The sequence below is a fragment of the Oncorhynchus mykiss genome, chromosome 1 (assembly GCF_013265735.2).
Source record: "Oncorhynchus mykiss isolate Arlee chromosome 1, USDA_OmykA_1.1, whole genome shotgun sequence".
NCBI classification, from domain to species: Eukaryota; Metazoa; Chordata; class Actinopteri; order Salmoniformes; family Salmonidae; genus Oncorhynchus; species Oncorhynchus mykiss.
The window spans coordinates 34535804-34560430 of record NC_048565.1 but is presented as its reverse complement, the minus strand read 5'-3'; the positions used below and the strand labels follow the sequence as shown (position 1 = coordinate 34560430).

Genomic DNA, 24627 nt, shown 5'->3' with positions numbered 1-24627 from the left:
TGTGCTTTCCATTTATTAACAGTACTGACTGCTCAATAGATTGACTGGTTGTAATTTCTGATACATTTTGAGCTACTATGATAGAACATGTTTTCGTTCATCATAAGACAATGATGGAAAAATATGAATATTTTTTTTAGATTAAAAATGTACTTCTCCCTGAGAATTGTATGTTTTGAACAATGTGTTTTCTATTTTTCGGTGTATTGTTTACTGACTGCTATATCATTTTGATCACTTTGTTTATGATTTGAGAGCAGTGTTTGATTTTGAACACAGGTAAAACTGTTTTGAGGCGAATGTTTCATTTTTGCAAGAGGAGTCAGATGTTATGTAAATAGTGCTTGAAGATTAGGTTTTGTATTTAATGTTTTCAGGAAATGGAGCAAGTTTCAGAAATTGTGTTTTAGCAATTGAGAAAAACTGTAACATTCCCTAAAATACAGCTTAAATTAGCCTTTTATGACGTGTGTGTAGAGGTAGAGAGAGAGAGAGGTAGAGAGAGAGAGAGAGAGAGGTAGAGAGAGAGAGAGGTAGAGAGAGAGGTAGAGAGAGAGGTAGAGAGAGAGGTAGAGAGAGAGGTAGAGAGAGCGAGAGAGAGAGAGAGGGGTAGAGAGAGAGGTAGAGAGAGAGGTAGAGAGAGAGGTAGAGAGAGAGGTAGAGAGAGAGAGGTAGAGAGAGAGAGAGAGAGAGAGAGAGAGAGAGAGGTAGAGAGAGAGAGAGAGGTAGAGAGAGAGAGAGTTAGAGAGAGAGAGAGAGAGAGGTAGAGAGAGAGAGAGAGAGGTAGAGAGAGAGAGAGAGAGAGAGAGAGGTAGAGAGAGAGAGAGGTAGAGAGAGAGGTAGAGAGAGAGGTAGAGAGATAGGTAGAGAGAGGTAGAGAGAGAGAGATAGATAGAGAGAGAGGTAGAGAGAGAGAGAGGTAGAGAGAGAGGTAGAGAGAGAGAGGTAGAGAGATAGAGAGAGAGATAGAGAGAGAGGTAGAGAGAGAGAGAGAGAGGTAGAGAGAGAGAGAGGTAGAGAGAGAGAGAGGTAGAGAGAGAGAGGTAGAGAGAGAGAGGTAGAGAGAGAGGTAGAGAGAGAGAGGTAGAGAGAGACAGAGAGAGGTAGAGAGAGAGAGGTAGAGAGAGAGAGAGAGATAGAGAGAGAGAGAGGTAGAGAGAGAGAGTTAGAGAGAGAGAGAGAGGTAGAGAGATAGAGAGAGAGGTAGAGAGAGAGAGGTAGAGAGAGACAGAGAGAGGTAGAAAGAGAGAGAGGTAGAGAGAGAGAGGTAGAGAGAGAGAGAGAGAGAGAGAGAGAGGTAGAGAGAGAGAGAGGTAGAGAGAGAGAGAGGTAGAGAGATAGAGAGGTAGAGAAAGAGAGGTAGAGAGAGAGGTAGAGAGAGAGAGGTAGAGAGATAGGTAGAGAGAGGTAGAGAGAGACAGAGATAGATAGAGACAGAGAGAGAGAAAGACAGAAACAGATTTTTTTTTTCAGGTTGTTCTTTTCCAGTGGCAGGAAGCTGTGGAGGCTGACAGACATGTTTTCCTCTCTTACTCATTACATACACACAGGATGAAGATCAGAATACACACAGAATGAAGATCAGATGTTACATTTTATTTGGCTAATTTGTTTTGTGTAAGATGGCAAGGGTGTTATAAAAGTTTCTTATCTAGGAGAGACCTAGATATGCTGTAAAACTGACTACAACTCACCTAGATAAAAACAGTCAGAGACTTCAAGGCATTTTCAAATTGGGTAGAGAAAGAGACGGAGAGGATGAGTTGTAGTCAACCAGGAAAGACTGGCATGCATGTTGTTGATGTTATCATCATGATGATTTAGGAGGGTCAACCTGTGCACTGGGCAGATTCACTGTGTTCAAGAGGATCAGCCTGAGAAAAGCACTGTGCAGATTAGCTAATCTAGATCACTTCATGACATTAGATATTTTTGGTCTGATTGGTCAAAAAACAAATGAGTGATAAAAAGATCAGAATTGTGCAAACACAGCCAAGGTGATTTGTGCAGCGCTGTGATTACATGCTGACCAAACCGGCTCAACATTGATTTTGTCTATCCCTACCAGACGCGTTAAAATACCAAAACCATCTGTCCACCAACTATAGTAATTATGGGACTGGATCTTTGTAGAATTTTTACCCATTTTGAGTCATACAAAGTTGTGTGTTCTCTACTTCGACAATTAATCCACTCATATAAAGGAAAACCTAGTTAGTTCTTAGTTAGTTTTCTTTGATTAATCTCTCCTCATTCATAGTCCTTCTTCTTCTGTGGATTTTATATGGCGGTTGGCAACCAACTTCAATGTGCATTACTGCCACCAACTGGACTGGAGTGTGGACCTCATCTTTCAATCACCCACGTGGGTTAGTATGCTCGTAAAAACTAATGAATAGATGGGAGAGGAGGATCTTGCAGCATCAAGCATCTAAAATAGAACCAAGTTCTATTTTAGTGCCTGGATACACAGACGCCAGTTGATACGTGCAAGCAGTTTGGATGAAATTACTGAATAACATGCATGTTTATATTTATTTTGCAACGCTTGCACACTTAATGCCAGGTGAACCAGGTGTAGCAGATCCTTGTTACAGAGGTTAGCGGCTCTAACTAAATGGCAGTTGGTTGGCCAGTGGACCTGAACAGCTGCTAGCACTCAGGCCGACTGTTCTCAAGACACAGCCTCTCTATTGGTTGACAGAATTCATGTGACTAGGAATGACATCATGCAACATTAACGGCCACCGTCATGGTAACGATGACATCCTCAGACAATCTCCCGTGACTTCCTGATGGCACAGCAGAGCAGCATGCTGAAGATCATCCCAAACATCTGTGGAATATAATGGGAAATGCAGAGTAAATGAAGAGTTCTTTACTGTAGGGAAGTCTCTCTGTCAACCTATCTATCTGTAATGGAGCGTAGTTGGATAAAATGGTCTTCCGTTGTACTGTGTGTGTGTGTGTGTGTCTCACCATGATAACTCCAGTGGCGATGCCCACTCCTCCTATGATGTGCAGCTTGGAGTCAAACAATTCATCTATAGCATCAGGACAGCTCTGCAACACACACACACATAATAAAGAGTGAATGCCCCTAAAAAAAAGCAACTTTTCATTTTGAAAATGTGGCATCTATGTGAGTCGAAACCATTTATTTGAGTGACAAAATGTACTACAAAGTTTAAAAGTAATAATTTGGGTCAGTCTTGTCCAAAACTGAAATGTGAAAGATGATAATAAAAAATGTCTGTCACAGAATGAAGGGTACTGTAACAGATTTCCTTGGGTTGAGTTTATTTTAATCCTGCCAACAGCTGGCCCAATGGCCTTGCTCAATTTGATTTGACATTATACAGGGCTAGTTAGGGACCATCAGTCAAATACACAATGTACATAGGACAATGTCAATAGCTCCAAATGTCTATATTTTAAAAACCTCAAACCAACTATAAATGTAAAACATGCATTTACAAATATTGAAAGCATTACTGTCCCATTTACATTGTGTAATTTATTGACGGTCCCTAACTAGCCTCAGAGATAGGCTACCCAATGTCAAACCAACTTTACCACGGTCACACACCAACCGGCTGAAGCTAATTGGCGAAAGAACTTGGCTAGCACTAGCTAGCCTAGGCGACTTCAAGATGCAAGAACTGTTAAGACTGCTTCAAGTTATCTAGAAGGGTGAGTGACTGTAACTGTGTACTGTTTTGGCAGAGTGACTGTATAAACACTTGCCACGTGTGATCACATACACAAGAGATGCCTGCATTAAACCACCCCCTCAAGACAACTCTCGTTTTGCTTCAGTAATAGCCGCTGCATTTATTAATGACCAAGCTCAAAAACGAGGCCAAATCAGGAGGGGCTGTAAAGATACAGAAGGAGGGACTGTAGAGATACAGAAAAAGGAACACCTGAACACAAACACAATCACAGAGCAGGGGGTTGGTTACCTTGGTGATGAGGCTATCCAGCCCGTCTCTTGGGGGACAGGTGTCTTTGGCAGAGTCCACAACGGAACCTGTACCACAGCAGTCCAACTGTAACAAATAAGGTTGAATGGTCATTTAGGTGTCCATCTGTTTTTATCTGGAAATATGTATTGTCTCTGCTCCCAACCCCCCAAACATGGCTGCACACAAATTAAACACATGATTACCCCAGTCTGTATGAGACGGAGTGTCTCCCTCAGTGTGTCCTGTCGAGTGTTCTGGTAGTTCTGATATGTCTCCATGTAGAATTGAGTGATGTCATCAACCACCTGTAGGGGAAGGGTTGCAATGTGACAGAAAGAAAGGAAAGGCATTTAATGTAACACAGATAATAGCAGGGGAAGGGCTTTAATGTAACACAGAAAAGGGGATGTAATATGTTTTGGGACCTTGCTTTGGTTGGAAAAACACCAGATTCCAGCGGCGACCTCAATGGCAAATATGATGAGGAGGAAGAAGAAGAACTGCAAGAGACCAATATGCACATGAACCACTGTGTATTTCATTTGACAAGTGCCCTTTGACACAAAGCACTCCCCGGTCAGAAGGGACTTAGGACACACACACGAGAGAGAGAAATCGAGAGAGACAGAGAGATACAGAGAGAGAGGGACCAACCTGGTCTCAGTGCAGTTCATATTATCCTGTATGTAAATCAGAGACACTCCATTTAGTATGATATGTTGCGTATCGTATGTAATAATTTGTGGATGTCCATCACCCATTTCGTATGAAATGTTCCGAATTACAATTCGTATTATATGTTACGAAATTGTAAAACGTACAATATGTTACGAATTTGCTAAACTTATGAAATGTTACAAATTCTAGCTAGGTTGCTAAAGTTAGCTAGTGGCTATCATTAGCTAAGCTAGGGGTTAGAGGTGAGGGTAAGGGTTAGCTAAAATGATTACGGGTAGGGTTAGGGGAAGGGTTAGATAACATGCTAAGTAGTTGCAAAGTATCTAAAAATGTGTAAGTAGTTGAAAAGTTCCTCATTAGCTAAAATGCTAAAGTTGTCCTTGAGGAGATTCAAACTCGCAACCTTGGGGTTGCTAGACGTTTGCTTTATACTGCCACCCATCCACCCCAACCAACAACCCTACTTTCGTTTTTGCCTTAAGTAACCACCTGTCTTATGTAACCATACCAACCGTAACGTATCATACTAATTTTAGTGTCCCGTTTTAAATGTACTATTTTACGCATAGTCTATACGGACGGACGGACGGACAGATACTGAGTTCTGGCCTTGAATCTGTTCTGTAAACAGTTTTATACTGAAACAAAGAGTTACATAGTATCTGAGTACCAGCCCCATAACAGACCAACTGAATACCAAAGGGAAAGAAAAAGAGGAGAGGAGGTATAACTCACCAGCCCCAGCATACAGGGAGACTCCTGAATCGCACCACAGCATCCCAGGAACCCCACCACCATCATCAACAACCCTGCTATTATCAGGATATACACACCTACACACGCAACCACCAACAACATCAGAGACTCTGCAGAGATATTTGATTGTGTACAGAGAAAAAATATATAAACAAAACATGAAAAGTGTTGGTCCCATGTTTCCTGAGCTGAAATAAAACAAATCCCATACATTTTCCATACGCACAAAAAGATTATTCTCTCTATGTTTTTGCACAAATTTTGTTTACATCCCTGTTAGTGCGCATTTTTCCTTTGCCATGATAATCCATCCACCTGACAGGTGTGGCATATCAAGAGGAGTATTTTTGTCTGTAATAAACTCATTCTGTTTGGCTGGGCCTGGGTACCCCATGGCTGCACCCCTGCCCAGTCATGTGAAATCCATAGATTCAGGCCTAATGAATTTATTTCAATTGACTAATTTCCTTATATGAACTGTAACTCATTAAAATCTTTCAAAATGTTGCATGTTGCGTTTATATTTGTGTTCAGTATATGTGTGAGTGCATGCGTGCTTGCATGTGAGTGTTTGCATTACCTGTGAAGAAGACATAGGGAGATTCTGTTCCTTCAAACAGTCCTCTGGTCTTTGGGTCAAACCTCAACCACAACCCTATAGCCAGCACTCCTGTACCTGCAAGCTACCACATACAGACACAAAATATTAGATATCATACACACACACCTACCCCAGGGCATGGAAAACCAGATGAGAGAGCAGGTAGGGACATGTTGAGAAACGGGGATATGTCAGGTTATGCTTGTGTGTGACTTGGGGGTAAGCTAACACACAGAGGAAAGAAGAAGAGGAGGTCATCGGCCTGATTCCTTCATACAGTATAAATTCTGCTACAGACTTACCACCAGAGCCGCCACCACAGACACACATTCCTCAAACCACTTCCTCAGTCTAATTAATTATTCACTTTAGCAAAGAACCTTGATGTAGAATGGTGTTCTGCTCCATGGTGTGTATGTCTGTGTGTGTGTGTGCGTGTTCTGCAGTGGGGACAACATGTCTGATCAGACCAAACCTAACGAGGCCAGATAAGCTCAGTGAGTCGGGGTAGATTACTCATGCCTTGTTCTCAGTTCGGAAAAAATGGCCTAGTTAAAGAGGAAGGGAACATTCACCACACACACACAAACGCACTCACACACGCACACAATCTAACTAAAGTAGAAGAAGAAGAAGAAGAAGTTGAAGATAAACATGAGGTACTTCACACACCTGATCCTTCCAAACACTTCCATGTTGCTAACGTGATCTCTGTGTGTAACAGAGCAATAACTAACTCATTAACACTTCTCTCCTATTTCCCTAGACAGTATCGCAGAGCGTGACAGGGATAAAGCAAGAGGAGAGATGAAGAGAGCATAGAGTGATACAAAGAGAAAGCAGTTGGGAGTAACTGTCACGCCCTGGAGTCACCTGATCAGAAAGGTAGAGGAGGTGGGCTGGGGGAGGGAGGATAGCGCAGATAACCTGAGTTCTACTCTGTGAATGATTGAATTGGTTTACTCTGTGAATGATTGCGTTGGTCTATTCTGTAAGTGATTGAGTTAATTTGTTTAATCTAATCATGCTGCTCGCACTACACAACTACACTACTGCTTATACACCCTCACCAGCTGCAGAATCTAACACACACACCCAACCATAGATACTGTAGCTACCTACAATCATGGACACATGTTCTGAATCATGCAACAAGGGGAGCTCTGTTCTTTCATCTGCATTGGGGCTATACGCGTCACACGTCGTCACACACCCCACCAAGACACAACACAAAATACAACACACAAACACACAATATCACACACACACATACAAACACTGAGTTATTGAAATGCTGTGCACACTGGGTCACTCGGCCACCAGGGATTATTTGGCCAGTGTGTGTTTGTGTGTGAGATTATTTCACCGTTCACCAACAAGAGGCCACTTCTTAGTCCAGTCATGGCCAGCTAAATCACTGTTCCACTTTCCCCAAGCAGATACTGACAACCCCCCTCAGACAGATACACACATGCACACACACAAACACACACACTAACTGAAAACGGTAAATTATATGTCATTTTTTGTATTACCAACAGTAAAATACTCTGAAATGGTTTAAATAATGTAAATGATGGTGCATTGTGGGCAAAGTTTGTGGGCAGGGAAAGAATTGCTGTATTTCGAATGGTACTGTAATTACACCCCACATAATACAGTACCGTATCATATTTTTTGGACTTCCCAAAACCTTTTTGCCACAAGTGGGAGCATGGTATTGTTGTATCTGGCTTATTAACACTTTTTGTAAACACTTTACCTAACAGCCAACCTGCTTGCACCAATCCCTTGTAATTACAGTAAAATACTGTGAAATACAAACTCCTCCCCTCAATGAATTTAATTAATTCATCCATTCATACATTAATTTATTCCGATTACGGTAGCTTTTACTTTTACAGTATAATAGTTTCAGTACTTGCTTTGAACCCGTATTTATAATTACAGTAGGTGTACTGTAATATGAAATACAGAATTATACTTGCCACAAACTGCCTGTAAGCTACTGTCAAATTATCGCCAACCCCTTTACAATGCACATATAACTTTAATTGAAGATGAAAGAAACCTGGAGAGGAACCAGACAGATTCACTGGGGAATCTTCCTCCTCTGGCTCTACACTACCTCTACCCTACATGTGTGGAATAAACCCTTACAAAGAGGCTATCATTTATATGAATCTAAACCTGCTGTTGTCTGCCAGCCAAAACAACACACACACACACACAAACACACAGTCCCTTTAATAGCATAAGTAGTGACTCACCCAGAAGATGAGGTTGAAAGCGAACATCAGGTATTTGACGCACATTTCTCCTCCTGATAGAGCGGCCATAGCGATTACAGTGGCACAGTTCTCCTCTACTCTCCCTATAGTTTAAACTGTTATTAATGACGAACCCACCAAACGACAATTGTAGGATTACTAGCCTACTAATAATAATTATGGAGTACACAAAGAGGAATCCGTTCTCCGCTCACTCTTTCTCTGCCGCTGCTCTGCCGCTTCTCGTGCACGTGTAGCGGTCGACCCCCAGAGCGAGACCAAACGGCTGTCGGTCTGTCGTGTCCTCTTCTTTCTCTGAATGTCTCTCACTCTATCGTTTCTTCATTTAACGTAACACCACAACCTGTATTTAAAAAGCCACATAATATGACAGACGTAAACTATATTATGAACAGATTCGGCTATTAACAGAAGAAGTTAAAAACTCTATGCTTGAATGAATGAACATTCTGTAGCCTATTTAATATCAATCAGTATTGGGATTCCCCAGCCACCGTTGCATTACGTAATGTATAGGCAATGAAATAACGTAATCTCTCTAGACAACGACAGAGCGCGTGATAGTAATGAAATAGATAATCTAGTTTTATAAATAAATAGACAACATAGGCTAAATTAACAAACGGATGAATGGACAGCGAGCACTGATACTGGTGGGATGGCTGCTTTAACATCATCCCGAAAGAGAATTCTCTATCACACATTATCACAAACAAACAAACATGTATGTGATAGCCTACTTCTTTGGTTGTTGTTAAAGGGCCAGCGTCCCCTTCTGTCGCTTTCTCTTGTAGCCTCAGTCAGAGGAGGAAAGGAAGGACCACCATACTCAGTGAATTTCAGAAATATTACAAATAATGAAACGTCAAAATGTTATTTTTTAGATAAAACCATACTAAATATATTCAAGTCCCAAAATACCTGATTAAAACACACTGCAATGAAGATCTACAGTATTCTCTACAGCATCCTCTAGCACCAAGGTGTAGCCAGAAGAGAGAAGGTGCCCAGAATAAATGGCCTGCTCCTCAGTCCCAGTTACTAATATATGCACAATATTATTAGTATTGGATAGAAAACACTCTGAAGTTTCTAAAACTGTTTGAATGATATCTGTGAGTATAACAGAACTCAAATGGCAGGCAAAAACCTGAGAAGAAATCCAAACAGGAAGTGAGAAATCTGAGGTTGGTCGATTTTCAACCCAGCCCCTATTGAATTCACAGTGGGATATGGATAAAGGTGCACTTCCTAGGGCTTTCACTAGATGTCAACCGTCTCTAGAAACTTGAATGAGGTTTCTACTGTGTTGTGGGGCTGAATAAGAGCTGAATGAGTCAGGTTACTGGCAGAGAGCCATTTCCTGGTCATGCGCATTTCACATGATATCGACCTGCGTTCCATGGCTTCTCTATACACAAAGGAATTCTCCGGTTGGAACCTTATTGAAGATTTATGATAAAAACATCCTAAAGATTGATTCTATACTTAGTTTGAAATGTTTATTCGACCTGTAATATAACTTTTTGAAGTTATTGTCCGAAGTTATGTGGGACCTGCACAAGCGTCTGGATTTCTATACCTAAGCCCTAACAAAAGTTGCTACTTGGACATAAGTAATGGACATTATCGAACAAATCAAGCATTTATTGTGGAACTAGGATTCCTGGGAGCGCATTCTGATGAAGATCATCAAAGGTAAGGGAATATTTGTAATGTGATTTCTGGTTTCTGTTGACTCCAACATGGCGGATAATTGTATTATTTTTCTGAGTGCCGTCTCAGATTATTGCATGGTTTGCTTTTTCCGTAAAGTTTTTTTGAAATTTGACACAGCGGTTGTGTTAAGGAGAGGTATATCTATAATTGAATGTGTATAACTTGTATTTTCATCTACATTTATGATGAGTATTTCTGTTGAATCGATGTGGCTATGCAAAATCACTGGATGTTTTTGGAACTAGTGAACGCGCCAATGTAAACTCCAATTTTTTTATATAAATATGAACTTTATCAAACAAAACATACATGTATTGTGTAACATGAAGTCCTATGAGTGTCATCTGATGAAGATCATCAAAGGCTAGTGAATAATTGTATCTCTATTTCTGATTTTTGTGACTCCTCTCTTTGGCTGGAAAAATGGCTGTGTTTTTCTGTGGCTTGGTGGTGACCTAACATAATCGTTTGTGGTGCATTTGCTGTAAAGCCTATTTGAAATCGGACACTGTGGTGGGATTAACAACAAGATGACCTTTAAAACGGTATAAGATAAATGTATGTTTGAGGAATTTTAATTATGAGATTTCTGTTGTTTTGAATTTGGCGCCCTGCACTTTCACTGGCTGTTGTCATATCATCCCGTTAATGGGATTTCAGCCCTAAGAAGTTTTAAGCTCAGTCAGGTTGGATGGGGAGCGTCGCTGCACAGCTATTTTCAAGTCTCTCCAGAGATGTTCAATCGGGTTTAAGTCCGGGCTCTGGCTGGGCCACTCAAGGACATTCAGAGACTTGTCCCGAAGCCACTCCTGTGTTGTCTTGGCTGTGTGCTTAGGGTCGTTATCCTGTTGGAAGGTGAACCTACGCCCCAGTCGGAGGGCCAGAGCGCTCTGGAGCAGGTTTTCATCAAGAATCACTCTATACTTTGCTCCGTTGATCTTTCCCTCGATCCTGACTAGTCTCCCAGTCCCTGCTGTTGAAAAACATCCCGACAGCATGATGCTGCCACCACTATGCTTCACCGTAGGGATGGTGCCAGGTTTCTTCCAGACGTGACGCTTAGCATTCAGGCCAAAGAGTTCAATCTTGGTTTCATCAGACTAGAGAATCTTTCATTTTTCTTTGCCTCACACAAGTCAATGAAGCCATTGCGAATGATAGTTACTCAGTATTTGAAAAATCTTTCCAACACTCACGGCCTCGATAATCACCAAGCCTCAGTGTGAAAGAACAAAATATCATGATCTGATGATCCCATCTACAGTGGGGCAAAAAAGTATTTAGTCAGCCACCAATTGTGCAAGTTCTCCCACATAAAAAGATGAGAGAGGCCTGTAATTTTCATCATAGGTACACTTCAACTATGACAGAAAAAAATGAAAAAAAAAAAAAATCCTGAAAATCACATTGTAGACAGGAGGAGTGAGATTGAAAGAACCAGAGTTTTCATCAGGATATTTTCTACTGTTTTTATTTGTCGGCTTTATGTATTTTATTTAGTTGACAATGGAAGTTATAGGCCTGCTGCTGCATTGGCCTATAGGCTATCTCTGAGTTCTAAACTCTCATTTCTTTAGCCGCCAATGGATCATATAATATCAATGTTTCCATATGGCAGAGGCTAGTGCTTTCGCCATAGTTTAATTTGAACTTTTATATTTGTATCATTTTACTTCAGATTTGTATGATTTCTTTTTTTGTACCTTTCTTTTACTAGGCAAGTCAGTTAAGCACAAATTCTTATTTTCAATGACGGCCTAGGAACAGTGGGTTAACTGCATGTTCAGGGGCAGAACGACAGATTTTGTACCTTGTCAGCTCGGGGGTTTGAACTTGCAACCTTCCGGTTACTAGTCCAACGCTCTAACCACTAGGCTACCCTGCCGATTAAAAATGTCACAATAATTTTAAGAAACAAAATGATAATATGGAAATGAAATTGCTTGACAAAAATGTGCATTTAAAAATAATCAGAATTGGCACACAGATTGGTAGAAATGGTAGGATAAATTATTATCTTCCCTAAATTTGAAACTCACGAGCTCAGTCTTTACTATGGTCTTTAGTATTACAACCAACGGGCAAGCTTTTGCACACATAGGAGGTCCTGTGAAAAAACGTGCCCACCTATGGAAATAAAAGGTCCAACTGATTTGTCCTGCTGCTGGCCCTGACTATCCATCTTTAATTTCACCTGCTTCACAGTCTAACACTTTTTGTGCGCAAAGATGTTGTCACTGGGTGGAGAACATTGACAATAGGCTACTTTTGTTCGTAAGAACCTAATGATTAATTTGACCCCCCCTCTTCTCTAGGCTAACGGACTGTGAGTCACAGCCATCTGTAGAAAGGGTTCTACATGCAACGCAAAAGGGTTCTTCAAAGGGTTCTCCTATAGGGATAGCCAACAAACCCTTTAATTAAGCTTCTAGATAGCACCCTTTTTTCTAAGAGTGTGGTCTGATTTGTTCATCTTTCTAACCCTTGTAGTCATTCTCATTGTGGGATTGTGGGAATCCACTCTGGATGGATTCCAATAGGAATTAAACATCACTTTGTAAACCATCATACTGTGACTTGATGCTGGTTATGCTTTAGTTTATGCTTGTCACCAGCGTCCAATACACAGGGATGCCTGGTCACCAGCAAAAAAAACACAACAAAATCTGGTCACCAGCGAAAATACAACGATAGCTGGGCTGCCATCGAATACACAACAAGGGCTGGTCACCAGGGAAAACACAACAAAGGCTCGTCACCAGCGAAAACACAACGAAGGCTGGTTGCCCAGCAGAACCAACTAGACCAGACCAACCAGACCAATCAGACCAGCTTGACCAGCTGGATCATGCTGGTCATACCAGCTTGACCAAGATCCAACAGGCACTGACCAGCATAGACCAGCATGGTCTAGCATGGAACAGCTTGAAATGTATGCTGGTCTGTGCTGTTTTTTTTTCATCAAGGATCACAGGGGTGTTTTTAGTTCTAACTAAATAAGAATGGTTATAGGGGTTGACAATAAACAGATGCACGATACATATTTATTTGTAAGTAGGCCTACACACAGTGTGCAGGAGTCCATTCAACACAATAAGAACAACAACACAGCAACACAACAGACTCAAGTCATAGGTCTATGTTACAAGTGAAGTGTAGCCTATATCTCAGACACATGGCCTGTTGTGTTGTGTTTCATTTACACTTGGTTGAGGCAAGTCTAGGATGTTCCGATGTCATCAGTGTACTGTATGTGTGTGTGTTTCTGTGTGTGTTTATATGGGCGTGTTTCAGAGCGTTCCAACATCTTTGGCCTCAGCAACTCACCAAAGATACTTTTATTAGAGAGTGTTGCTGGGTTACTGTCTATCTCTCCTTTGATTGGCCCACTGATACTTCCTGCTCAGTATTACAGGGTTGAGATGATTGACTCCCCTGTTTCAAGCTCTCTGCTTCGCTCTCCAAATGACCCCCCTTTCCTTCCATATAATCACTGCCTCTCTCGACCCCTCCCTTGTCTCCCTCCATCAATTCCATCGCTCTCTCCACTCCTTCGCCATTCTCAGTCCCCTCGTCCTCTCCACTGCTGGGGGGGATCTCAGTAGTGATGTCATTGTCATAGTCTGTTATCAGGAATGTGGGCTGTACTCGAAAACAGAGTCTCACCAGCTCTTCATCCTCATCATCATCACTGGTCCTGATGGCCTCCTCATCCCCCAGGAAGGAGTCATCATCCCCAATGGAGGCTATCTCAGGGCTGTGTGTGGAGAGTTTGCACTTCTCAGGGTACCCTGGTGGTCCTACCTGCTCTGGGGTGGGTGTGGTCAGTACAGGTATGTGTGCCTGCCCTGTAGTGGGTTTAGGTGGGGGTGTCCCAACGCTGTCCTGCTCTGGACAGGGTGGAGTAAGTAAAGGTGTGTGAGTATCTCCTGTACACTCTGGAGTGTGTATTGGGTCTGCAGCAGGTGAAAGAGGGAGAGGTGTGGTAATTGAGGTAGGAGGTGGGGTGGCATGGGGGGGTGAGTTGATAGGAATGGGAGGAGGTAAAGGTGTGTGTACCTGCTGTTGGGTAGGTGAGGTAGGTGGGTGGGTGTCTTTAGGAGTCTCTTCTACCTGAGTGGGTGTACCTACCTCTTCTGCAATAGGGAAGGGGTGTGTATGTGAAAATCTGTCTGCAGATAAAGGTTCATCCATCAGATTTGGGGTAGGTGTGGGGAGTGTGGGTGTGTTAAAGCTAGAGTTGGCCAAGGGTTGAGTGGATGTTGTGAGTAGTTCAGGTGTGGTGGTTGTAGCAGGTGTATGGGAGGAGTTGGGTGAAGCAGGGCAATGACTGGGGTCTGTAGGAGTGGTGCTGGGTAGTATAGGCTGGATGTAGGTCGTTGAGGGTATAGCTATAGGTAAAGCATTGAGTGGAGAAGAGTTGAAGTCTGCAGGACTGTAGATGCTCTGACTGCCCAGTAGCTTGGAGGTGGAGCTGCTCAGACCCTCTTTTTTAAATTTCACCTCATCCAGTACTGGCATGGGACTACTGTGACTCACCTGGGGAGAAAAAACACACACACAACAAGATGGCTACACTATGCCCTGTATGTGAGAGACACACACACACACACACACACACACACACACACACACACACACACACACACACACACACACACACACACACACACACACACACACACACACACACACACACACACACACACACACACACACACACACACACACACACACACACACACAGGGGCTGAGAGGAGGAGAGACTCACCAGTTGGAAGCATTGTAATCTCTAAACCAGCAGGGGAGAGGGGAGAGGAGACAGAGAGACACACAGGTCAGAGCACAGGACCAGAATGTGTAAATGTTAGAGCTTAACAGTTAAAAGGTTAGGGGTCAGGGTGAGGTGTCAGTGTATCTCACCACGTTGGGGTGCTTCCCCTGGGCTATACAGCCCCTGTCCTCTGGGTCCTTCAGTCCTCTGTATGTCTGGAGTACATGCTGCAGTGCATACAGAGTGCAGCCTAACAGAGTTAGCCCCAGGATGACCATACCCATAGCCTTGCCCACTGCACAGCTACCAGGAAGAAGCCCATCCCCCAATTGGCCCTGAGGGACTGCACACACACACACACACACACACGCACACGCACACACACACATTATTTCAATTTCCGCCTAAAATTACATACCCGAATCTAACTGCCTGTAGCTCAGGACCTGAAGCAAGGATATGCATATTCTTGATACCATTTCAAAGGAAACTCTTTGAAGTTTGTGGAAATGTGAAATGAATGTTGGAGAAAATAACACATTAGTTCTGGTCAAAGATAATACAAAGAAGAAAACATGATTTTTTTTGGTTTTTTTTGTACCATCATCTTTGAAATTGAAGAGAAAGGCCATAATGTATTACTCCAGCTCAGGCACAATTTAGATTCTGGCCACTAGATGGGAGAAGTGTATGTGCAAAGTTTTAGACTGATCCAATGAAGCATTGCATTCCTGTTCAAATGTTGTATCAAGACTGCCCAAATGTGCTAATTGGTTTATTAATACATTTTCAAGTTCATAATTGTGCACTCTCCTCAAACAATAGCACAGTATTATTTCACTGTAATAGCTACTGTAAATTGGACAGTGAAGTTAGATTAACAAGAATTTAAGTTAACTTAAATTCTTGTTAACTTAAATTCTTGTTAATTTAAATTCTTGTTTTCTGCCAATATCAGAAATGTCTATGTCCTGGGAAATGTTCTTCTTTCTTACAACTTCATGCTAATCGCATTAGCCTATGTTAGCTCAACCATCCCACAGGGGTGTGTAAATTATCCTGTAGAGGTCCCCTTCATCTACACTGATTGAAGTGGATTTAACAAGTGACATCAATAACAGGTCATAGCCTTCACCTGGATACAACTGGTCAGCCTATGTCATGTTTTGTAGACTCAATGTACATACAGACACTGATGATGAACTACAGAGCAAGTATGACCACACAGATTCCCATTATGTGTGTGTGTTACCTGTTTGTCCTTCAAACAGCACCTCCACCTTTATGAGAGCCGTGTCCATTTCACCTGACTCCAAATCCACAGCCACTACCTGCAGGATATCATCGTCATCAACATCAGCTTCACCAATGCAGCTTGTCCATCCTCAATAGAGAGTAATTAGGTTGTTCTCTGGTACTACTCTTCTGTCCAATCAAAGCCCACCTTCAGACTGTGTGTCTGTGATGGCCATAGCTGATTGGTTCTGGCAATCAGAAGCCCCTCCTGTGTGATGTGGTAGAACTGTGTGTGATTGGACGAGGACCTCAGGGAGTAGTGCATATTGGGATTGATGCCCTACCGATTGAGAGAAGAGAGAGTTGAAGTTACAGAATATTATACTATGCATGTCTAGCTGTGTGTATGTGTGTGTGTGTGCGTGTGTGCATACATCAGAGAAGTCCCTGTCCTGTGTCTGTATCAGCAGCACAGTGTTGCCGTAAGTGTTGACCAGTGAGGCAGGGCTGTCGCCTTCGATGACAAAGCCACGGTATTCAGGCCAACTGAACTGAGGAGGAAAGTGGTTGACAGCCACAACACGGACCACCACTGTGGCAACTGAGTACTTCCTAGGGTCATTCCTCTGGTATGCCTGAGGAGGGGGAGACATTTTCCATTAATAATGGTTTTGTTCAGTCTCCATACTCGTTTATACACTCATTGGACAGTTTATTACGTACACCCATGAAGTACCGGGTCGGACCCTCTTTTATCTCCAGAACATCCTGAATTCTTCAGGGCATGGAAACATTGCTCAATTGGAATCAAAGGACCTAACGTGTGCCAGGAAAAGATTCCCCACACCATTACACCACCGCCACCAGCCTGTACCGTTGACACCAGGCAGGATGGGGCCATGGACTCTGGCATCAGCATGACGCAACAGGAATCTGGATTCGTCGGACCAGGCAATGTTTTTCCACTCCTCAATTGTCCAGTGTTGGTGATTGCGTGCCTACTGGAGCCGCTTCTCTGGTATGGTCGGCTGCTGCAATAGCCCATCCGTGACAAGGACCAATGAGTTGTGCGTTCCAAGATGCCGTTCTGTTCACCACTGTTTTACTGCGCTGTTATTTGCCTGTTTGTGGCCCACTTGTTAGCTTGAATGCTTCTTGCCATTCTCCTTCGACCTCTCATCAACGAGCTGTTTTCACCCACAGGACTACCACTAACTGGATACTGGATGTTTTTTGTTTGCCGCACAATTCTTGGTGAACCCTAGACACTGTCATGCGTGAAAAGCCCAGGAGGCCAGCCGTTTCTGAGATACTGGATCCGTTGCGCCTGGAACCGATGATCATACCACCCTCAAAGTCGCTTAGGTCACTCGTTTTGCCCATTCTAATGTTCAATCAAACAGTAACTGAATGCCTCGATGCCTGTCTGCCTGCTTTATATAGCAAGCCATAGCCACGTGACTCACTATCTGCAAACCATTTTTGTGAGCGGGGTGGTGTCCCTTATAAACTGTCCACTGAGTGTAAGTCTGCATAAGTGTGTGTGTGTCTCACCATGACTTGGAGGTGTAGTGTGGGTGTCTGTAGTCTGTTCTCTACTCCTCTTGTCAGACGCACCTCCCCTGTCAGCTCATCCATCACGAAATGCCCGCTATCAGCCCCTGACAACATGTAGCTATCTATGTTATCAGCTCCTAATATTATTCTGCATTTCATTGAACGATGTGTGTGTGTGTGTGTTACCTGACAGGATGCTGTAGCTGAGAGGTGTGCGGAGGCCTCTGTCTCCATCCACAGCATTGATTGGCCCGGGAGAGAAGTCCAGAAGAATGTCCTATAACAGACAACATTAACACAATACATCAGTCCCTAACCGCTAACCACCGACACCTACCACCCGAACCCTGGTCACTAACCTGTTCGCCTTCTGTGATGTTAACCATGTAGATGGGATTGGTGCAGACACGATTTGATTGGTCGTTGGAGATGGGCGTGCACGGCAGGAAATGTGGGTACTGGTCGTCTCTGTCCAAGATATTCACGATCAGGATGGCACTGGTGTTGAACTTCTCTGCAGTGTTAATCTCCTACACATACATAAATACACACATACACACACACAGATCGTATCAGACTGAAACAGACTGGTTGGTGGAACAGTTCCAGTCATGCAATCTGATTGGTGTGCATTATTCACAAAATATATCACACAGATTGTAGGAGCAGCCAAACTCTTTCAGTAGCAGTAGGTATATTAGTATACCAAAGCGGATATGGTAATCTCTAGTTGTGTTTTGGTCTCGTAGTCCAGAGGCTTGGCCAGTATCACCTCTCCACTGTTAGGGAGATCCACTCTGAAGTATGCAGCATCAGGCTGGAACAGAGACCACCCACAAATACTGTACACACTCATTTAAATGCACAACATTATTGATGCAGTAAGGAGACCTGGTGTATATTTATGTATAAAATGTTATTAATACTGTACCGAGGTCTGGTCGATGGAGTACATGATGGTGTCATCATCTGCATCTGTGGCCTGGACTGTAAACACCACTGTATTCACCTCAGCCAGCTAGACAGCACGCAATAGTTTCAGTGTGTGTGTGTGTGTGTGTGTGTGTGTGTGTGTGTGTGTGTGTGTGTGTGTGTGTGTGTGTGTGTGTGTGTGTGTGTGTGTGTGCGCGCTTATATGTGTAGTCTACTTACCTCACTGATGTTGCGAGGCTGAATGGTGCTCTCCACAAACTCAGGAGTGTTATCATTCTCATTCAGAATCTCCACCATGATCCTGTACTCACTCTGAAACACACACACACATTTAGAAGTTTGGGATCCATAATAAAATCACTGTGGTACAAGGGACAAATATATTTCCAGAAATGAATAGTCTCTACCTGCACAATGTCCTCCTCAAAGCAGGTCAACGCTGCCATCAGGACTGGGCCCTGAACCTGAAACACACACACACAAATACACACAAAAATGGTTATTCCAACCATAGGAGCCTGCTCTCAATGTTCAAAAGAACAGCTTTACTGCTCCTTGACATCGATTCTACAAGTGGACCTAAACCATGCAAGGAAAATGCACCCCACACCATAACGTAATCTTCGTATTCTTCATTTACTCAAGTGTTTCCTTTATTTCATCAGTTACCAGTATGCCTACAGTCGGGAAGGCCGCAATTTGGGCAGCATGCACGCCAGATATACAGCTTGTTGCATTGTGGTCAAATAGACATATAATCCATAGAAGGGTTTTGGAACCTATTACCCTGGCAATATGACTGTTACACTCATAGGTACACTCATGGGTACACTAACAATGGCTGTCAGTCCTGATTTAAATGGAAACTACCACCTATGATTTCTTAATCTGGCCCTGCTAATTTTAACTCTAACCTTAACCACACTGCTAATCCTAATGCTTAACCCTAACCTTAAATTAAGACCAAAACTTTTTGTTTTCATAAATGTTAACAATTTAGCCAATTTTGACTTTGAAGCTGGCCTATCTGGCAGAAATCGCTTAGTTCTACCTCCAGGGCAAGATTCATGATAATAAAGGTCAACCTGAATCTGCATATGACCCTGCTGTGTGTTGTTGTTTGAGTCATGTTCCAAACCAAGACCAAATCCTGTCATCATTGTGACAAAATTGCAATAACATTTTTAAGATTACCTCCCGGTCCAGAACTCTGTCCAATGGGGCCTTGAGTCTGATGCTCCGCCCTTCCAGGAAGAACCAATCAGCATCCTCCCCAGTTAGGCTCCAGACAACATCATTGGCTGTCAGCTCTGTGTTAAGCTCAATGATAAGTTCTCCCATCATGCTGTTCTCTCTAACCGTGGAAAACACATCCTGGCCCTCCAGACATGGATTCCCTGCCAGTCAGACAAGTCTATGATTAGCACAGTAGCCAATCAGACAAAGTGCTGAGTCTTTGGGATATGAGCCACGCAGGAAGCACAATTTCTGCTTACAACAAACACCTTTTCGGTAGCTTTTTAAAGGTTATTTCAGCTAATGGATTTAATCAATAAATACATTAATTCTGGCAAAGCAATAACAGAACAGCCTACAAAAGGTGTGCCAACCCTGTTGAAAAAAACAACACAGACTGCTTGTAAATTTCAAGCTGGTCCATGCTGGTCAAGCTGGTCTGACCAGCAGATGTGTAGTGGAGGGTATATCCAGTATACGCCGTATACCCACTTTTTTGTGGGTATTGCGGTTACTCACAATGCTTATCAAAGTAGTGTGGTGTAGTGGAGGTATACAGCGTATCAATTAATAAGGCTGATGGAACAGATCAGAATGTTTAGCTTAAATTGTTGATAAACTACAATTTCTTCACATTTTAAGTGCAGCAATATGTACACAGTGGTAGGCATACTCACAAATGTTCCAAAATGCAATTGGCTGCAAAACACTGTTCTAAAATGCGCACAGCTCATGCAAGAGGTTTCATGTACAGAGATAAATATATCTTTAGAAATGTTGAAAGAGGGGAGATGCAACAACTATCATTGGTTGCTAATATGACTAGGTTAATGCCTTTGGCTGCTAGACAATGAAAGTAAGTTGATTTGAAAACCAATAGGCATACACACACATATGTACAGTGCTTTTGGAAAGTATTCAGACCCCTTGACCTTTTCCACATTTACAGCCATTACATCCGTATTCTAAAATTGATTCACCTGTTTTTTTCCCTAGAAAAATGACACACAATACTCCATTAGGACAAAGCAAAAACAGATTTGAGCAAATTTATATTAATTTATGAAATAATAAATGCTGAAATATCACTGCTATTTTCAAGTCTCTCCAGAAATGTTCGATGGGGTTTAAGTCCGGGCTCTGGCTGGGCCGCTCAATGAAATTCAGAGACTTGTCCCCAAGCGTTGTCTTGGCAGTGTGCTTAGGGTCGTTGTCCTGTAGGAAGGTGAACCTTCTCCCCAGTCTGAGGTCTTGAGCGCGCTGGAGCAGGTTTTCATCAAGGATCTCTCTGTACTTTGCTCCGTTCATGTTACCCTCGATCCTGACTAGTCTCCCAGTCCTTACCGCCGAAAAACATCCCACAACATGATGCTGCGACCACCGTGCTTCACCGTAGGAATGGTGCCAGGTTTCCTCCAGACATGATGCTTGGCATTCAGGCCAAAGAGTTCAATCTTGGTTTCATCAGACTAGAGAATCTTGCTTCTCATTGTCAGATTCGTTTAAGTGCCTTTTGGCAAACTCCAAGCAGGCAGTCATGTGCTTTTTATTGAAGAGTGGCATCCGTCTGGCCACTCTACCATAAAGGTCTGATTGTTGGAGTGCTGCAGAGATGGTTGTCCTTCTGAAATGTTCTCCCATCTCCACAGAGGAACTCTGGAGCTCTGTCAGAGTGACCATCGGGTTCTTGGCCACTTCCCTGACCAAGGCCCTTCTACCCCGACTGCTCAGTTTGGCCCGGGCGGCCAGCTCTTGGAAGAGTCTTTGTGGTTCCAAACTTTTTCCATTTAGAAATGAAGGAGGCCACTGTGTTAATTTTTTATTTTTAATAAATGTGAAGAAAAAAAGGAAACCTGTTTTTGCTTTGTCCTTTTGCTTTGGCGTATTGTGTGTAGATTGACGAGGGAAAAAATTACTCATTGCCTTGGGCTCCTAGGGCCTGTGTGCGCGTGTGTCTGTATTTTCAGTTTTTCTTCAGCAGGGAAGGAAGAAGCTTATGGAAACGTGGTGATGGGTGTATTTGCCATAAACATATACCGGTGCACTACAATTACTTACAATTTTCTCGTCTCACAGTTTGGTCACCACTCCCGGCCTCCCAAGGCAAGCCATCTTCTACAATTGTATAGGGATGCCCTGCACGAACCAAAACAGCTCACTTTTACACACAGCTTCATTGGAAACTCTGTCTAAATTAAATTAAAGTACTTACAAATTCGTAACATATTGCACGAATTGACATTTTTAACATATCATATGAAATTAATGGTGTTGTACAAAATGTGCACAATATTCGGGACCCGTTTTGGCTTATGGGTGCTACTTTCAGTACTAATAGCTAAAAAGTATATACAAAACCTCTGGAACGCATCTTTAGTTACGATGTGGAACACTGACAGTCCAACAGGGTCTCGTTCAATAGTTCTACTTGTTCACAAACACACACACACCATTCAACAGAAAACTGTCCTCCCTCCCTACTTGTGTTTTTTTATTTTTCTATGAGACAGTAAGATAATAATACAGTTGTGGTGATGGGTCTTACCTGTGACTCTGAGGGGACTGAGGAGGAGTAGTGTGGACCAGAGCAGGACCCTCCACCTGGACAGACAAGGCCTCTGTGGCTGCATCATTACAGCCTCAATCCAACACCAGGTCTTAATCACAGCCCCTAGCCTTGGATCTAGAACCTTCCTTAGCACAGCTCCATGCTCCGGGCCCAGTCCCAGCCTCTCACACCACAACCCCTGGCCTGGAACAGAGAACGATAAGTGTGGTAACATAAGAGCCATTTTGTTGTTGAACAACAACTAGTTTTGCCACTGATCAATGCTAGACTATCTGTGGCTAGCTAGCAGTATTAACATGTCTGTCACTGAGCAATGCTAAGCTAACTACGACTAGACAGCTGTCTGTATTGACAAGGCTGTCACTGAAGAATGCTTGGTTAACTATGGCTAGCTTGCTGTCTGTTCTATCATGGTGGTCACTGTGACTAAATTATGCTAGGCTAACTATCTAGCTTTCTGTGTTGACATTGCTTGATTGACTGTGGGCTTGTGCCATCAGTATCCCTCACCTTTTCACATTACACTTTATTCAGTGGCTAATGTTAGCATTGGGCACATTGTAATTCCTGGTCCTGCTTAACTGATCAAGTTAAGGTCTTTACTGAAGCTGTAATTAATGTTTAGTTGGATGGAGATAAGCTCTAAGGGTCAGGACTTTAACACACTTATACACACTTGCATGCACGCACATACAACACAGACACACACACAAGTAAGTGGGATTTTGTTCAGCTTTCCCTGTCTGACAAACCACCTCACCTCTAACCCCTGCTCCTCCAACCTCAGTCCTCCCTGAACCCCTCCCCTGCTTGACTCTGAGACAGACAACCACCCTTCACCCTTCCTATAACCCTCCCTCTCTCTACTGACACAGCAGTACCTTCTAGATGCGAATGTGTTATTGCCCGGTAAGTGATTGAGAGTCACGTAAGGTGACAAATCAGGTCAGGATAAACAACATTGTCAGATCTGTATAGTATTTAAAGACACATATTCCTGGAGTCTAAATAATGAATTCTGTCTTTTGGCTGTGCTTCCTACAAACCTCCTTCCATGGGGCCTAGTTCTGGTTCCTGTCAGGGTTTAGGATCACTCCATTCCATCTCAATTCCAACAAATAAAGCATCCATGAGTAAATTTGAAATCACACACACACACACACACACACACACACACACACACACACACACACACACACACACACACACACACACACACACACACACACACACACACACACACACACACACACACACACACACACACACACACACACACACACACACACACACACTATGCATAGTCACTTTACCCCTACCTACATGTACAAATTACCTCGACTAACCTGTACCGGTACCCCCTGTATCTCATTTTATTGTGTTACTTTTTATTTACTTTTGGGGTTTTCCGGTACCCACAAGGATAATAATACATGCCCCTCGCCCCACACACATATACACATACAGACACACCACCTTTACTTGTGCTGACTGACCTTTCGGTGTTAGATCATCTGTGGGTTATGTTCTTAATGCCTAGAGAATACAACATATCTGCTGGACGGACTGTAGGAACACATATACATACACAGCCTTCCAAGCTGACCCAGGGAGCGTGTCCTCACAGCAATAAGCACACACTAAGAAACATAAGCACAGATACACAAGCAGACACCACCAAACGTACAGAAAGAAACACGGACGCAAACACACACAGTACTTGAACTCTCTCTCACACACCAGACAGACAGCAGCTTAAAAGGCATTTCCTGAGGATAACTGTCGGCTCAGGGGGAGGGATTTAACTGGTGACAGTCCGATAAACAAACAGGGTACCTCGAGAGCACTAGCCAATCGAGGTGCCTAGAAAGATCATACTAGAACAGCATGGAGGTTAAAGACAGGAGTCAAATCTCACCTGACTGTCCCTTTTGACTTCCTCCACACACACCTCTGGGATCCCTGGTGGTTGAATATGGTTTCCATCAGGCATTACAGGTCCCGGGTTGTGGTGTGGATATAAAGATGCGGCTGATTAAGCCAATTGATGATCTAGTCACAGTGGAGGCAAGGGACACACGTCTTATAAGGGTGTTGTTTGAGCCAGTGTGCGAGTGCGTCAGATGTTCAAGCTTTAGAGAGAACATGCTCTTCGCTAATCAGGCTTGACAAGGGATTACCAATCAAACATAGTATTTTAAGCATGACACCCATGCCCCACTTCTCTACACACACACACACACACACACACACACACACACACACACACACACACACACACACACACACACACACACACACACACACAC

At 43.0% G+C, this 24627-nt stretch overlaps 2 protein-coding genes across 4 annotated transcripts; both read right to left on the bottom strand.

Annotated features, from left to right (window-relative positions):
* Positions 1 to 1575: 1575 nt before the first annotated feature.
* Positions 1576 to 9183, bottom strand: LOC110521870 (CD9 antigen). Its single transcript, XM_036976525.1, has 9 exons — positions 9035 to 9183; positions 8274 to 8637; positions 5983 to 6085; positions 5382 to 5479; positions 4394 to 4468; positions 4172 to 4273; positions 3966 to 4052; positions 2980 to 3063; positions 1576 to 2836 (listed from the first exon to the last, which is right to left on the bottom strand). Exons 2-9 carry the CDS (start codon positions 8340 to 8342, stop codon positions 2771 to 2773), a joined length of 684 nt encoding a protein of 227 aa, XP_036832420.1. The 5' UTR covers positions 8343 to 8637; positions 9035 to 9183; the 3' UTR covers positions 1576 to 2770.
* A 3701-nt stretch (positions 9184 to 12884) lies between these two features.
* LOC110521853 (cadherin-related family member 5-like) lies at positions 12885 to 24424 on the bottom strand. 3 transcript variants are annotated; one of them, XM_021599787.2, is made up of 17 exons: positions 24237 to 24424; positions 22295 to 22501; positions 21808 to 21885; positions 19708 to 19910; positions 18921 to 18977; positions 18733 to 18825; positions 18512 to 18598; positions 18287 to 18397; positions 17940 to 18110; positions 17767 to 17857; positions 17578 to 17684; positions 16458 to 16658; positions 16232 to 16363; positions 16040 to 16118; positions 14937 to 15130; positions 14785 to 14805; positions 12885 to 14552 (listed from the first exon to the last, which is right to left on the bottom strand). In XM_021599787.2, the coding sequence occupies exons 2-17, from the start codon at positions 22380 to 22382 to the stop codon at positions 13380 to 13382; spliced, it is 2886 nt and encodes a 961-aa protein (XP_021455462.2). In that variant the 5' UTR covers positions 22383 to 22501; positions 24237 to 24424; the 3' UTR covers positions 12885 to 13379. The 3 variants fall into 3 exon arrangements, with proteins under 3 accessions (XP_021455462.2, XP_021455470.2, XP_036832417.1); XM_021599795.2 differs by lacking the exon at positions 24237 to 24424 and adding an exon at positions 23815 to 24113; XM_036976522.1 differs by lacking the exon at positions 24237 to 24424 and having other exon boundaries at positions 22295 to 23501.
* Between the last annotated feature and the right edge of the window lie 203 nt (positions 24425 to 24627).

Excerpts from the sequence above, each read along its gene's own strand:
- LOC110521870 (XM_036976525.1), bottom strand. The coding sequence starts at position 8,342 with ATGGCCGCTCTATCAGGAGGAGAAATGTGCGTCAAATACCTGATGTTC. Across the intron at positions 5,480-5,982 it reads TCCCTATGTCTTCTTCACAG|GTGTGTATATCCTGATAATA; the intron begins GTAATGCAAACA and ends TTGCGTGTGTAG. Across the intron at positions 4,469-5,381 it reads CTCCCTGTATGCTGGGGCTG|TTCTTCTTCTTCCTCCTCAT; the intron begins GTGAGTTATACC and ends GGTCTCTTGCAG.
- LOC110521853 (XM_036976522.1), bottom strand. The coding sequence starts at position 22,541 with ATGGCTCTTATGTTACCACACTTATCGTTCTCTGTTCCAGGCCAGGGG. Across the intron at positions 18,978-19,707 it reads ACAGAGTTCTGGACCGGGAG|GTTCAGGGCCCAGTCCTGAT; the intron begins GTAATCTTAAAA and ends TGTGTGTTTCAG. Across the intron at positions 18,826-18,920 it reads TTGAGGAGGACATTGTGCAG|AGTGAGTACAGGATCATGGT; the intron begins GTAGAGACTATT and ends TGTGTGTTTCAG.